Genomic DNA, 16,016 nt, shown 5'->3' with positions numbered 1-16,016 from the left:
CACCACCAGTCACTCTGTCTGCAGAGGCCAAACATTCAGAGGCCTTATATGGAGGCCGAGAGGACAACCTTTGAACCCTTGGCTCCGGGCTTGCCGCTGCAGTATTGACTTTATCCTTAAAACAGCAACGAAGGTGAACAAGAATTATATTTTTTGCATTAGTGTTGTAAATTCCCTATTATGACTTTAGTGTTTTTGTACAGGAATGGTTCAGTGCTGAATTTAGTGTTTTGCATCAGGCACCTTGTTGGGCAGCTAAAGGGGTCCTTTGGGAAATCAATAACATGCTAGTTCATTCTGCGTTGCTGCCTGTTTGCGTCTGTGATCGAAGGTTGGTTGTAATTACTTATTACTTCATTTGATATGCACATGAAGCACATAATTTCGGCGCTAATATAAGATAGCATTACTTGTATAGCAGTGTTTTATATTGATGTGCTAACAGTCTGGTAACTGTTCACTAAGTTGAAGCTAACAAGTGCTCATTAAGCTAGCACACATTCTCATGTATGTTAATTTTATCCATTGCAGATTCCAGGACAGGGAATCGATCAGATCGATGTAGAAGCCAGTTGGACATCTCTGTGTCATTTGAAGCCATGCTTCTTCATTACCTAAATTTGCTGCAATATCCTGTTGTTGTTTTTATAAATATAAACGTATACTTGTGTTGTATGATCAGCTAATGCATGTAAATACATACTATATGGTCTTTATGTATTCTACGTATTTGTGTATAAACCTTATTTTTCCACCGTTTTAACACATCGATGTGCCTTTTTCTATCTTTCCTGTAAATTGATTTTATATATTGATGGATTCCCATTCTGATAATGCCAAACAGGAATGTCCAGCTGCAGAGCGACTACAGGTGGAGGCAAAGGTACACCCTGGACAAGTTGCCAGTTTATCTATCTGTATGTAAGTGAGTGGAGCCTCGTTGATATGGGCTATACATAAAATTAAATCTTCTTATCTCAGTCAACTCAGTGAGGACATTTTTGCTTCTTCGTCTAATCTCATTATCACCGAATCAAATTATTAAAAACAGCCATTTAAAAAAAAAAAAAACCTCTATATAACACATGTAGGAGCCAAATAGCTATTCCAAAGTAGCGCTCTGTCTTTGAGCCAGATGCAGCATCAGCCCCGTGCAGTCTGGAAATTAATTTCCAGATTGAGGTTGAGCGATCCCAAGAAAGGTTTGGAAAAACTTAACTGCTATTAAAATATGTATAAACGTCAACAATGCTAATGAGAATTGGCCGGGTAACATTCAGGAAGTGTCTCCACTTCTGAGAAGCGCTACTTTAAAGTGCCTTGATTCAGACTTCTCAAGGAGCCGAGTGCAACTTTATATGGGAAACTCGGAGTGGATGGGTAAAGAAAGTATCCCGGCTGTAAGACAAGATTCAATGAGAGAAACTGTCACGTGTAGAAAACAATCAAATAAAGGCAACAAGGTGTGTTTTATAAATGTGAGGTTTTGGTGCGATTCAATCGGAGGCCGTTCAGCATCCCGCCGGTGCGTCGCTTTACGCGTGCACGTTGTCGTCTGGGAAATTAAGCACACACACCAAAAGACTTAACACTCACACATCCTATAAGTAATTAATTCAAACTTTCATCTCTGCTGTAGCCGAGATATTTCTCTTTTTTTTTTTTATCTAGCAGGAAAAGTAAAGGAGTTAATGAACCAGGGACTAATCTGATTGGCTCCCGCCCTCGCTTCCGTGGATCTAGTAGGAAGAGCTTTCCAGTCTGGAAATGCAAACCATCCTATAATGCAGGTATAATTAACAGTGAATTTATTTGTCACGGAAAATGGCAGAAATGATTTTATTCAGTGGGAATAGAAGCAGAGCGACTGTAACATGTTGTAACATGAGACGTGTGAGCCATAAAGGACCAATCCTAATCACTAATATGTTGTAACAGTGTAACACGGTTCCTACTCCCACTCAGCGTGGAAAGAAATGGAAGGCTGGCAAGTACGTACACGATCTGTAGGAAGACCAGTCGGGTCACGATGAGCTTCATCAAATCAGTTTCTCCCAACTAGTGATTAACTGAGGGGCGATAAGCCAAAAACAATGTTTGGGGAAACAGTGAAGACAACCGCAGAGGAAAAAAATAAATCAACATGCATCTACAATCGACAGAGGGAAGGCAGGGAAAGCCTTCTGTTAACATCAGTGGGGAGGATAATGATAAAAGCAAATCAGCGGCAGACAGCTGATGTTTGGATTTACTGCAGCCCTCCAGCGCAAAAACACGCCGTCTGTGGCAAATAAGGTAAGCTCGTGGAAAATATGGCTGCAGGTTTATCGGCTTCAAAATGTGGATGTTTGCATGCTCCAAATGGGATAAACACGAGTGCTGCAACACAGCAAAGGGAGCCATGTTGTGGGATATACAGGTACAAAGAAAGCCAACTGATGTTATATAATGTGATATAAAATAATATGACATAATTAAATCCTTATTACGCAATCCTTGCCCTTGGCACCAGGAGCAATAGAAGAGCGCCGGTATTTATATAGGCCTGAAGTGGAATAACCTGATCCTAAACCTTGCCTGACCCCCCCTCCCCCCCACCTGAGGGACGCGGTGGACTCCCTCTCCCTCCAACACATTTGAGCGACGAGGAGCGCATTGTGGGCTCAGGAGAACGCGCTCCTGACTGCTCGGGCGTGATTGGCGCGTCCTGCAGCAGAAGAAGCCGCGTTAGAGATCATGCTCCGCCATCTCTTTGGATTCCCTTCTGCGTAATGCAGTCACACCGATTCCGCGCGCGCGCGCCTCGCGTTTATTATCGGCGCGGTGTCATCTGGCCGCCGCCGTATATTAATGAATACAAGAGGTTTAATCAGAAAATGGGAAAGTGAGGCTTCTATTGTGGACACTGCGCTGTAATAGGTTTAACAATGGCTGGCAGATTTGAGGAGTAATTTTAATTAGCTTTCAATTAATTGCGTGGCGCGGCGGCGGAGACGCAAATACACGCACACACACGCACGCACACATGACGAATATAAGATAGTGGTTCGCTTTCCAGGCATTGCGCTCTGGATGGGTCAAACTTGAACTTTGACGCAAAATTGTTTAAAAAAAACACCGTTTTTGGAGATTCGGCTGTTACGCGCTGAAAAGTGGCGCATTAAAGCATCTTCCTCTCATCCTCCTCCTCCTCAGATGCCGAACCCCACCGAGAGTCACCGGTTTTCCTTAATGGCTCGTTTTATTAAACAGAGGGTCTCGCTTCGACGCAGAACTGAAGTGACTGTTTCTTTTTGTGAAACGACGCGCCTCCGTTTTGTTCCTGAGCTGACAAATTGTCCCATCTAGTGGTGAACTGGAAGAGTAAATGCGTCACGAGCACCACGACCAGTCTGTTCAAGGATGTTGATGCTATTTGTAAAATATTTAGCGTTGCGCAATCCACAGTGTTTATTTAAAACGGTCGCAGGCCGGGGGGGGGGGCTGCAAAAAAAAAAAAAACCTAAACAACATTTATCAAAGCTGACATCAGGAGGAAACACCTGGAATGTGATTGTTTATTCCTCTTTTTGCCTTTTCTAATGACTTCAGCCACTTAACTCCGTGATGTCGTCTTACTTCATCATGTAATTTTATCCTTGAGCAGACTTTCAGCTCCTGAAAGCGGAGTCACCTCAGGTCTCCCCACACCGACAGGTCCCCACCAGGAGCTGTGTCCTCTGAGTCATAAACATTTCTGCTTGGTCAAGTCAATGTAACAACAAGGCAACCAGAGTAGGTAAATTATGTGGCGTGTAATAATTCCAAGTATATTTGCAATTGAAATACTCCGAGGGATGCGTTTAGCAGCTATTGTGCTGTCCTCCCGCTCCGATCATTGCAGAATTCCCTGGAAAAGCTGTGTACGTTGTGGGACGTCAAAAGAATTAGCGAGTGCCTGTCTATGTTTTCTGCACCACTGACACCATCTGTTTCTCTTTGTCCCGGTTATTTGTCTTGTTAATGCCTCTAAGTTTGATTTTTGTCTCACCTTTCCGTGGCAGGCACCAGTAATCCAGATGTTGGCTTCCCATGCCGTTACGCAAGCGTTTAACGCTGCAGGTTTCAGGGAAGAGACTTTGTCGTAGGAAGGGAGTAAATGTGAGTTAAACTGCTGGACGTTGTGCGAGGCTTCATTCAACAGCGTTCACGCACGTACACATGCACACATAGGTGATGTGAATGCATGTCATACCCTATGCAGCTTCGCATCCCGACATCAAGGTCATGAGAAATCTCCCAGGCAGCGCACCTGTAGGACACATCATCCATGTGGTCGCATCGGTTGCCATTGGTCCGCCTCTAACCCTGGAGGCCACAGCAAGCCAATGGGAGTGTGTGTTAGCACGTTCAGTGTGGGTGTTGCTGGTGGTGGAAAGTTTAAAAGGACTGTGTGTGTGTGTCCTGCATCCCTCAGCAGAAGCATCAATCACCATGATCCCCATCGTGCTGGCCTCAGTGCTCATTGCTAGCGGTAAGAACATCTGGCATTGTCTAATTCCCTGCCTAATGTCTCTGTCTGTTTCCAAGTTTATGTTAGGGAAGTGTGCACACGGGGAGCAAACGCTTTATTGGAACAGAAAAATGACATCTGTATCAGAATCAATTTCCTTTTTACTCCTTATCGACAAACATTTGTCTCACTGTCCATCTCACAAATTGTTATTTCTTCTTCCTCGTCCCATTCCAGCCTTCGGGTGCGGAACCCCACCCATCGAGCCCCTGACGTCCCGCGTGGTCAACGGGGTAGATGCCAAGCCCCACAGCTGGCCCTGGCAGGTAAAACAAACAAACAAAAAAAAAACCATACAGATCCAACACCGGCTCGATTGAATCCACAATGATATCGTCGCCTTGGGATTAAATCAGATAAATATAGCATCCAACTATGCATCAGCAATCTGCTTCTTCATGCATTGTCTGTTTTTCGTCTTCAGATCTCCCTGCAGTATGAGAGGAACGGTGTGTGGAGGCACACTTGTGGGGGGTCTCTGATTGCTGCCAACTGGGTCATGACAGCCGCTCACTGCATCAAGTAGGAGCAGCAGAGTACACAAAGCACTGCAGTGTGCAAGTCGCACGCCAAGTGTCGAACTCACTGCACCACATTACCTGCTTACATCTCCTATGCTCATCTAATATTCAGCTGTCCGCTCAGTGGATTGTCTGGTTTACCATTGGTCTGTCCCCCCCCAGTGCCAAGTTCTCCTACAGGGTGTTCGTCGGCAAATACAACCTGATCGAGGAAGAGGTTGGCTCCAAGGCCCTGCTGCCCGAGAAGATTGTTGTCCATGAGAAATGGAACTCCTTGTTTGTGGCCCTCGGGTAAGACAAGCATTACAGTCCGAGTCCCTTCCTGCGATATGCAGTGAATCATAATCGTTTTTCAACGGGAGGAAGAAAAAAAAGGGGGGCCGAGAATTGAAATCCATTAATTCTTCTGTCAAGCCAGTGCACCTTAGACAAAGTCCCAAGCACTGCGAAGAATATTACTACCTGTTCCTCCAGCTGGATAAATAAGCCCGATAAGATTAGCGGTCAGGATGATTGCATGTCCAGAAATGACAAAAATGAGAAAGAATGCAAAAAAATTCCGATTCTCATTATGTTGTCCGGCTTTTTTCTCCCTCTCCATCTTTCTGGATCGAGGGGACGATTAAAATTGCTTTCAGTGCAACCACCTCCACAAGCCTTGCTCTCTTTTTTTTTTACGGCCCTTCAGGAACGACATCGCTTTGATCAAGCTGTCAGAGCCTGTGACTTTAAGTGACCAAGTGCAGCTGGGATGCGTCCCCCCAGCTGGCGCCTTACTGCCCAACGGTTACCCCTGCTACATCACTGGATGGGGCAGGATGTCCAGTAAGTGCTGTTTGAGGCGTGCTGGGTCTTTATGTGTGTGTTAGAGTCATGTTTTTCAGCTTTGCACGGTGATTAAGCTGTGCATGAGTGAGCGTGTGTCGCCGAGGGTTGAAAACGCATGATTTTAGCTGAAACTTTTTAGGGGGAAATGACTTCTAAATTGAAAAGTTGGGGGAATTTGACGCTTGGGGGGAATGCTGTAAAGCTCATCTGACAGACGGCTAGTATGCGGATGATGGTAATGGCCTCTGTGTGTTTTAGCCGGAGGCCCCATAGCTGATAAGCTGCAGCAGGCTTTGATGCCTCTGGTTGACCATGCCACCTGCTCCAAGCCTGACTGGTGGGGTTTTGCTGTCAGGACCTCCATGGTGTGCGCCGGTGGGGATGGAATCGTGGCTGGATGCAATGTAAGCTTCTCCTTTGTGTGTGCCTGCGTGTGTTTTACTCGGTTTGTGATGATATAAATCTGTTTAAAGAGTCACATTGTGAGGACACGCCTTCTTTTTAGAGGACACAAGTCCTGATGGCGTAAATCATTGTGTTTAACGGTGAAGCCTTAGTTTGGGTTAGGTCTCGGTTGATGCTTCACAGCACGGAGGTTGTGGGTTCGGATCCAGCCTATCAGCTTGCATGTTCTCCCACTGTGTGAGTGGGGTCCCTAAAGCTACCCCAGCCACAGTGACCCGGTAATTTTACTTCATATTTTACACTTGCACCGCCTCCTTACAGCATCATTTTAATAATCATGCCACTGAATCCAATTTCAATGCATAAAAAAAAAAAATACGAAGGAATCTGAGGGGAGGAACGTTGTTCTCATCACGCTCATGTGTCGACCAGCTGTCCAGCAACGTGACAAATGTGTCTTGCGTCCTCATTACGCTTCTGATTGCGAGTCTCGCAGTCGCACCTCGCCGGTCGGGTCCTAAAATGAATAACGCATCAGCCGTCCTCCTCTCTGTCTCTCTGTCCAAGGGCGACTCCGGCGGCCCTCTGAATTGCAAGAACAGCAAAGGCGTCTGGGAGGTTCACGGCATCGCCAGCTTCGTCTCCGGCCTCGGATGCAACTACGAGAAGAAGCCCACTGTTTTCACCAGGGTGTCGGCTTTCAACGACTGGATGGATAAGGTAAGCAAACGCTGCTTCTTCGTCTTAATGTTCAGACGCTGACTTGTTATTCGTGTTTCAGGTCATGATGACAAACTGAAGAAGCCGGTGTGCCGTTTGGAGTGTCAATAAAAGGACTCCGCAGCCTGCATTTGTCTCACGCGTAATGTGTTTCACGTAAGAGACGCACACATCCGGACAAATATTACGCCCTGAACCATTTTACCATGCATTCGATTTATTGCATGCTCTTCATCTCAGGCTGTTTAGAAACGTAATAGAGCAAAAAACAAATGACCAGCAGGTGTCCTCATTCACTCAAGATAGGATATTTGGCTCCGAATGGAGATGCTGTGCACAATGAGCAATGCTTCTGTCTGGAAGACACCAATAAACAGATGTAATACTCTGACAAATAGCCCACAAAACACAAGCAGGTGATTCAGACGAATGATCCATCATCAAACAGCATCAAACAGCGCCGCTGCATAGTGGATGGTCGGAGGGGATGGAGTGTGCCGTTACAAAATAGACCCCTCATGTAAAATAGGAATCTAATAGCTTGCCCTCGTGCCTTCGCTGCAGGAGGGCTTTATGAAGATCATAATACATATCTGGGGGGGGGAGGGGGGGGGGGGGCATCTCTCCATATCACAGAGCTCTGAAACTGAAGAATGGAGCAGCCAAATTGAGATGAATACTTCTGTCATCCTGATGCAATGAGATGAAGGGAATTAAGTAAAGAAAAAAAATGTAATTGCCTCTCACTTCATTCTTTTTTTTAAATCTCACTCTTTCTCCTTTTTCTCTGTCATCTTTGCGAGACTCGAGCGGACACACACTGATAAGTTTTGACGTGGTAACGGAGGTGTGCGAGTATTTTTCGCTGACATGAAAGGTGATGATCGGACATGACACATCCTGCGGGGAATAATGAGTGTGTGTGTGTGTGTGTTTGTGTGTGTGTACGCAGGAGCACACAAGGACTGCAGGTATTTGTCTGTGATTCTTTCACACTATATTGAATTGCCTCTCACTGATGGAACAACCTGGAGCAGCCTTTCCTGGAGTTCCATCCTATATGATCAGTGGTAACTATCCCAGCTCTCAGGCAGGCTGCAGCATCGGCAATCTGTCAAAATGTAATAGAATAATTAGGGAAATGTGACGAAATCATTCCGTCTACGACAGAGAAGTGAAGCGTGACACATTTTACCTCCCGCCGACCTTCACTTAGACCAAGGATTTGTTAAACTCCACGAGCAGGTAACAGGATCCATTAATTACTATCTATGTCTCATCTATCTCGAGCTGAAATTAACTCCATTTATCACGCAACTACATCATCTGGCAGTCACTGCATCGCCAGCTCTCTCCCATACGTGTCTCATTTGAATACAGCATCGCCTAACGACGTGCACCAGAGCAGCTCGTTCACAGAAACTGCTGCTGCTTCTTTGGATCCGGTGCAAAAACGTTCCTTCTTTCTTTCTGGAGCGAATGGGGCCTCAAAGGAAGGCTTTGTGTCCGCGTTGAACTCTGTGGGTCAGGGTAGCTCGCTCTCATCACACACACACACACACACACTTGCACACAAATGAGGGGGGGGGGTTGAGAGCTGAGCTGAATTCCCCCAAGGGACACCCTGCTGTTGGATTGAATACCAATGGGGGGAAAAGTGGGGGCAATAAGTTTGTGCAGCTGCACTAGTGCGCTTTTAAAAATCAGCCCTTCAGCATTTGAGTAGATTATTTGCATCAAATACAACTTTTCTTTCATTCCTTTCCTTTCTTTCAGTGACGTCACCTCTCCTCTCTCCGTGCTGCGCGTTTACCGTTTGGGTTGCAGATGACCTTTGTCACGGGATCTCCTCTGAGATGGGAGTAAAAGCCCGTCGATGGGACGTCCTAGGATCTCCTATATAAATAACTCCGGAGCAGAGCGGGATTGGTGGAGGAGGTGGGACGAGGAGCCGTTTCCACACCGACACCGACTTCTCCGCCCTGTCGCCTTGCGCCCGTCATCAGTCACGGGGGACCGGCCGGGACTCGTTAAACAGCCCGTCCGTTGTTGCACGACGGGCGTGCACGGTTTGCTGACCTACTTCTCGCCTCGTAACCGAAAGTTGAGGAAAGTCGGTGCGCGTTTTATTCAACTGAAGCGCGCGCGCGGAGGAGTTTGCGTGGAAACCGGACACGAGGGGAGAATTAGGTAGGATGTCCAGCGTGAAATATTTATGAGCGTTCAAGCCTTCATATAAGCAGCAAGAAAAAACTAAAACGTTTTAATAGAATGTCATTTCGAGTTTTTCTCAGCTTTTATAAATCACTTTGAGTTTGTTGTTGCGCGTCACGAACCTCGCAACAATTCATTATTAACTACCCTCATCATTAAGATGCTTTTATAATTAGATGCAGTGTCTCACATCAACAAATATTTGTGTATATATATGAGCCTTAAATAGTAAGACGTGCCTTCAACTGTTAACTTGTGGCTGCAAAATAAACTGGGAGTCTGTTGGGAAGCGCGACGCCTCATGCTTTGGGTGATGGGATACCTTATCTGCTATGACGTCACTGCAGGTGTGGGCGTGGCCCCGCGCCAGCAAGCAGCCTGCGTCGTTCGTCTCCATGCAGGTGAATATTTGCATCCATTTACATGATGGGCTCGACCGGCTTTGTTTGTAGAGAACGTTTTAACAATGAGGTGATTCAAAGCGCGTTGAATAAAATACGACAGGAATTAAGAGGAAGGCATAAAAGCAGCATAAGAGAAAATAAAACACACTTAAATTAAAAGCATGACATAAATGATACAACAAGCGCAACGCTTGCCGTGCCGGAAATAAGGAATTCGATTGGATCTGCGTTTAAACGGCTTTCAAATCAGAAAAGGGCATCATTTATTAAACACACAAATGAAATAACAAGCGCGCTCCATTGCTGTGTTTTGCTGTTGTGTGACTATAGAGTGAACTGCTGTTATCTGTGTCTGGATGCAGGGTGTTTACATGCATGTGTGTTTGTGGCGTGTCGGGCATGTCTGATCTACGAACCGTTAAAGCCACAACAGCAACCATTTGTTCAGGTAAACTTCTGAAACAGTGAAGTTTTAGTTTAGGCCTGCCGTGCCTCATCAAACGCCTTTAACGCATCACGAAAAGACACGCACTCTGGGGATAGTAGGCATTTTGTGGATCTTTTTTTAGAATCTGTCTCACAAAGTTGAAATGTATGTCCGAATAACAGACTTATAATTCACGTTATTTCTATTCCGTTCTAATACGTTTGTTTTCTTCCTGTACGAGGATGAGTAATAGCAGAACAATCTTGAGCTTGTAACTAAGAACAAATTATCCGTGCAGTCTAAAAAAACCACAAAAACAAATTGCCGTCTTCCGCTTTTGGAAGCCCGAGATATGAAAATGTGATATAATTGGGTTTAATGACTAACTAGCTTGACTGCTGCATGTTTTCTTGTTGTATGCCCCACTGATTGTCTGAAATCAATACGAGCACGCGTTCCTCTGTTCCAATACTTTGCTCACACTGATTTGATTGCTCTGCATACAGGAGCCAGCGCTCGGTGATATGGAGATATTTCCCGTTGATGTAAGAAGAAGCCGTTCGGTTTGAGGTGGTGAAATAAGTTTTCTGTTCCAGTCAGCTTGCTTTTTTTTTCTACTCCAGTCGTGGTTGTTTCAGTGTGACTCAGGTTTATGAAGCTGTTGAGATATCCCTTCTTAAACCAACATCCACATTTGGGAAGATCTTTGATGAAACTTTCACTGCAACATACACGTGTAGGTCTATGTTAAGTCACACACACACACACGCGCACACACACAGGAGTTGTTTTGGTTTTATTTTTACGTTTTAATTCAATCCTATGAGCAGAACCGCGTGATGTCACTGCGTCATGAGTCAGCGTAGGGCCATTATCATGACATGACACCCTCATCACACATTTCACAACTCTTCCCTGACACATTCCTTCCTTTCGCTCTAATTGAGATCATAACCGGGATACGATGCATTCAGTGTCACCTGAGAGAAAGTTCCTCAAGGTACTTCAGAAATATTCTGCAAAGCAGTGAGGGTTTTATTCCCCTTCTTTCTTTCTTTTTTTTGACAGTAATCGATTGTTATTATGAGGGTAATTGTCCCCACGGTGATGCCCCCAGCATCCTGAGAGGGACCCATCTGGTGCAAACAGGGACCAACTTCATGCTTTGGAAAGCAGCTCAAATGCATCAATGCCAACGACTTTGATTGGCGCTATCCATCTTTATTTGTCTTGGTCATAAAAGGACTATAAAGGGAAAGGGAAGCTTTGAAATGCGTTCTAAACAGCGATCCTGGGCTGCGGCAGCGTTTTTCCCCTCCGGTTTGAGAGAGGAGGAAATGGGTGGCCCTCTTCGAAATTCATTAGAGGGAGGAGAGATGGACAGAAAAGAGGAGAAGAGCTTAAGTTTTTAATCCATTAAAGACTGAGCGGGAAAATATTCACTCTCTCAAACTCATGCTTGACCCCCCCTCTCACACACACACACAGTGACCCACTTTCTGTCAGTTAGAAAACGGGTAGCTACATTCCCACTCGATCCACCTGAACATACGTTAGTGGTGAAACTCATCCAGAAGAATTCAGAAAGGAGAAGTGCTTCCTGGCAGCTTCTTTCTTCTTTATCAGTTTAATAACTTCATCACTCGCTGCCTGCGTGAGGAAGACGAGATGTTTCAACAGCGAGCTGCGAGGCACGTCCCTGCTCCGTAATGCCCCCCCCCCCTATCATCCGGGATTATCGTACACAACAAAGTCCCGCCTCTGAATTTGCACCCATCCTATCCGGCACACTGAGCTATTGTAGTTACACTTGGCTTTTGTTGCTTGATCAGAACACTTGTTCTATTCTGTATTTGACACAAGGACAGCACTTCAGAATAAAATCCCTGTTGGATATTGGATATGGACATTCTCGGGTTGTTCCATATATATAGCATCAGCAGGGATAAAACCAGCTCGGCTCAGCGACAAGCTCGTCTGGGAGAAAGTAATCTTTACCCCGCTGACCTCACTTAAAGGACTCGGCAGGCCTGTGTGACAGGTGTGTGTGTGTGTGTGTGTGTCTATGCGTATAAATTCAGTATGTTTAAATGATGCATCTCCTTCTTTTCAGACCGCTGCAGATGTCGGACTCGTCTGTTAAGCCTGCTGTCAGACCGTCCTCTCGAGCATGGAGCATGAAATGAGGATGGGTCTCTCCGTGTGGGCCATCGCAGCCATCGTCTGTAACTCGGCGGTGGCCTTCCTCATCCTCATCCTCTTTGTCATCCTCTGCAAGGCCTGCAAGGTGCCTTCACAACAGGAGAAAGCGCCCGGCTTCACAGCGGTACCGCGGCTGAAGGACGCCGAGCAGAAGTACCTGCTGACTCCGCCCTGATTTGAGCCACAGAGCCTGAGATGAGCAGCCGGACCCTTCTGCGTTTCTATTCCACTCAGCTATCCTTTTGTTTTACACCTTCTTGCCGTTTTGTCTTCCACCCAATGGCGCTCAGAGTGAGCTAAGAGTTGTGGCGAGACCAGCAGCAACAACAAGCAGGCCCCAATCCTCTTATCTCCGCTCTGCGTCTCTGGGACTGCCCATCTGTCAGTCTGTTTGCTTTGCTCTGCACAGACAGACCACGATCTCCACTCGTCTTTTCCCATCCCTCCATACGAGACAAGCGAAAAGCCAAGGGGAGGAAAAGCAACAACAACCCGGGGCAGTGTAGCAGGAATGTTTAGAGCGATGCTTGTAAGACAAGAAAAGGCGTTTAAGGTAAAGCAGCTCGCCGTTAGCGAATCCAGGCGCAGAGCTGCAGACGAGCCAGACGCCTGGCCGAGTGATGCTGCAGGAGGAAGAGCGTGAGAGTCGAGGAAGGCCAGAGGACATAAAGGGCAGATATTTGTTGGGGATGATAAGGAGCTGGAGAAGAATGTGCTTTGATGTGTTGTTTTCGGCGAGGCCGCCTCGAGGCCGCTGTTTGACAGTCGTCCTCGTTATTTGACACGAGCCTCCGCTTCCACCAATCAGACTCTCGCGGGATTAAAAGCAGCCCTTTCATTTTGTGAACTCCTGTAAGGACTCGATGAGATATTTATAGATCGCCTTCAGCGGAAACGGCAGACTGAGCTCGCCGCGTCTCAGTAACAGGCAAATATTGTATTAATTGCTGTGAATGTATTGTGATATAAATAACGGGACCCGCTGGAGTGATCGCCACGTCAGCAGAGCGCAATGTGCTACACACCAGTTTCATCTTCTACAGTAGTTTTATTTATTTTTTTAGCGACGAAAGGGCTCCGTGCAGAGATATGCATTACGTTGTGTGTGTGTGAGGAAAAATCAATTGAAATCTAATCTCAGGTGTGAGGGAACTGTTTTAGACTTTTGCTCCAGAAAGGACGAAAAGAAATAAATACATTCTGCTGATTTGATTTTCTGTGCAGCACTTTGTGTTCCGTGGTGATGAACGGCAGTCGTTGCTGGAACGGCTCCTTGGCTTTTTGTTAATGAACCTATCGACTCATAATGAAACCAGTGTGACTCTGAATTATACGAGTGGATTCTGACTGCTTCCCGGTGCTGCTGACATCACGGTGGGAACTGAGCCGCTGTGGCGGCTCCAGGTTTCTACTCCTATCTGTCAGCAGGATTACACAAAAGCGTTTCATGCAGCTAAGTCGGTGGGGTGAACCTGTTCAGTTTTGAAGTGGATCCAGATTTGTTCTCGCCTCCCTTTAACCCAGAGGGCAGACGTTTCACGGTGCAGATGCGCTGCTGGAATTCAGATTGAAGTTTAATTGAATTTAAGTGGACTCCTGGGCATTTGCTCCGCTGGAGAGCCCTTCTGTTTGGTGACGGGCACTAAAACGTGCTGTGGTCACAATTTAGTGATTATATGATGAACTAGAAAAGCGCTCAGAGAGACCGCAGACCTCCGCCAAGCAGCTCATTCCCCTCGTAATTGGATTTACACCGTCCACATGGTGATCTGGATCTTCATCAAAACGTATATAAATTGTTCTTGGTATCTTTATACACCAACCGTGAAAGTGAATCAGAGTTAATGTGTATTTTCAACTGATTTTTCAATCCGTAAATAATATTTTTGAATGACTCCAATCTGGATCCGATCCGGATTAAATTTGGTGGGGAGATAGAGGCCCCCACCCTACACGACTGTATCAAATCCCATAAATATCGCTCAATAATCAACTGAGATATTGAGAAGCACATTTTGAAGCTCTCATCTGTTCCTGGTAGCATTCCCAACGTTCCCTGAAAATGTCGTCAACATCCGTCAATAACTATTTGAGTTATGTTGCTAAGAGACAAGCAGACAAATAGACAAACCAACAAACCAACGCCGGCGAAAACGTCATATATTATTGTACATAATAATGGAAAACAACTAACGTGAAACAATAATTTGTGACACACTTTAAAATACTTTTCACGATATAAATTACTCTCCCTGTGTCGTCACCCCCCCCCCCCCCCGGATAAGCAACGTGAGCCGCGATCAATACTACCGTGCCCCTTTGATGTGTTTTAGCGTTAATGGCCTTCCAAATTATTGAAAGATAAGAGCTGGAATTAAATTAACACTTGGTTTGAGCTTCTGGCTCTGACGTTATCAGTGCAGGAAACGTATTGATCTGAACATTGACCCACATCCTACTCAACCAATCAACTGTGTCTGGTGTGATCATAAAACTGTGAACTGCTGCACTTCTCCATAGTAACATTACATAATCAAATAATGATTACATACAAATGATCTACTATCAGTCCATTCATACTTTATAGGATTTGGAGGCTCGGTTTGCGTTCCGTTCGTGGTGCGCGATTGTAACGACGCTTAAAGTCGGGGGGGGGGGGGGGATTCATCACGTCTTATAAGACACCATAAAGATTTACATAAAGTTGGCATAAACGAGCTGCGCGTCTAATTATTGCGTGTGTGACAGACGCAGATGGCGTGAATACATGCATACGCACGTGTGGAAACGGGCTTGTAGCACACACACGAGGCAGATGGTTGGGCCTTTTGAGGGCCGGTGAGCAGAAAGGCGGCTCTTCAGCTGTCTAGTGTTTATCTGCTTCTCTTCTATTTACCCGCCTGCCAGTTTCTCTCTCTGTCTCTCGCTCTTTCTCTGTTTGGCTGCCCATTCTCTTACTCGTTTCTCTATTCCCATCCAACCAGACCAGTGCCAAACCCACGCAAACCGGCCAGCATGTGAGCAATCTACGCCGCGGCGGGCCCTTGGATTTACTGGCCCCTGTGATGCGACTCACATTTTGTTGAACCGCTGCGCTGACCCCTGTTTTTCAAGTCAGCTCTTCTGCTCCATCCGGCGAGCGACTGGTGAAAGAAAACATTGAGTAAGCATCCAGCGTCCATCTGTTCTCCCGCCTATCACACTTCCATTGATCCCGCCGTCTCGGATTTGATGTTTTCCGTGGGTTCGTCCATCTGTAATTAGACATGGTGGCTCAGCTCAACATCGGTCGCTCCTTCCACTCGTCTCGGGGAATGCGTTACCGGAAGAAAGGCAGTTTTCTGGGTCTTCCTGTTGTGATCGAGAAGGAAGAGGGTCAGTGAACTCAATATGTTGTTGTATAATGATCAGAACAAATATTAGAGACGGGGAGATTACTAATAAACATGCGAGAGGCCAGTAATCTGCAGCTCCATCTGCACTGCTGGAGAGGTTGCATAACCCACATCAGCCCAGACTGAGTCATGGCCAGTGTGTGTGTGTGTGCGTGTGTGCGTGCATGTGTGATCATCATGGGGCACATGGCCCCAAAAAAAGTGGGAGTTTATTCTAGAATATTTAAATTTTAAGCAATCTATAGTTAATCTAATTTTGTGGCTGTAAAATGAAGCATTTCAAGTGTGCATGCGTGTGTGTGTGTGTGTGTGTGTGTGTGTGTGTGAGTGTGCGTGTGTGTGTGTGTG

The 16,016-nt window shown here is 46.0% G+C and overlaps 1 protein-coding gene across 1 annotated transcript; it reads left to right on the top strand.

Moving 5' to 3' along the window:
• The first annotated feature begins 4,473 nt into the window (after positions 1 to 4,473).
• ela3l (elastase 3 like) lies at positions 4,474 to 7,105 on the top strand. Its single transcript, XM_068738795.1, has 8 exons — positions 4,474 to 4,513; positions 4,730 to 4,818; positions 4,977 to 5,074; positions 5,236 to 5,364; positions 5,762 to 5,898; positions 6,160 to 6,305; positions 6,874 to 7,026; positions 7,088 to 7,105. Exons 1-8 carry the CDS (start codon positions 4,474 to 4,476, stop codon positions 7,103 to 7,105), a joined length of 810 nt encoding a protein of 269 aa, XP_068594896.1.
• The last annotated feature ends 8,911 nt before the right edge of the window (positions 7,106 to 16,016 follow it).

This window comes from Brachionichthys hirsutus, chromosome 4, assembly GCF_040956055.1.
Source record: "Brachionichthys hirsutus isolate HB-005 chromosome 4, CSIRO-AGI_Bhir_v1, whole genome shotgun sequence".
In the NCBI taxonomy this organism is placed as follows: Eukaryota; Metazoa; Chordata; class Actinopteri; order Lophiiformes; family Brachionichthyidae; genus Brachionichthys; species Brachionichthys hirsutus.
The sequence above is the reverse complement of the archived record's forward strand: the minus strand, read 5'-3'. Positions and strand labels throughout refer to the sequence as shown.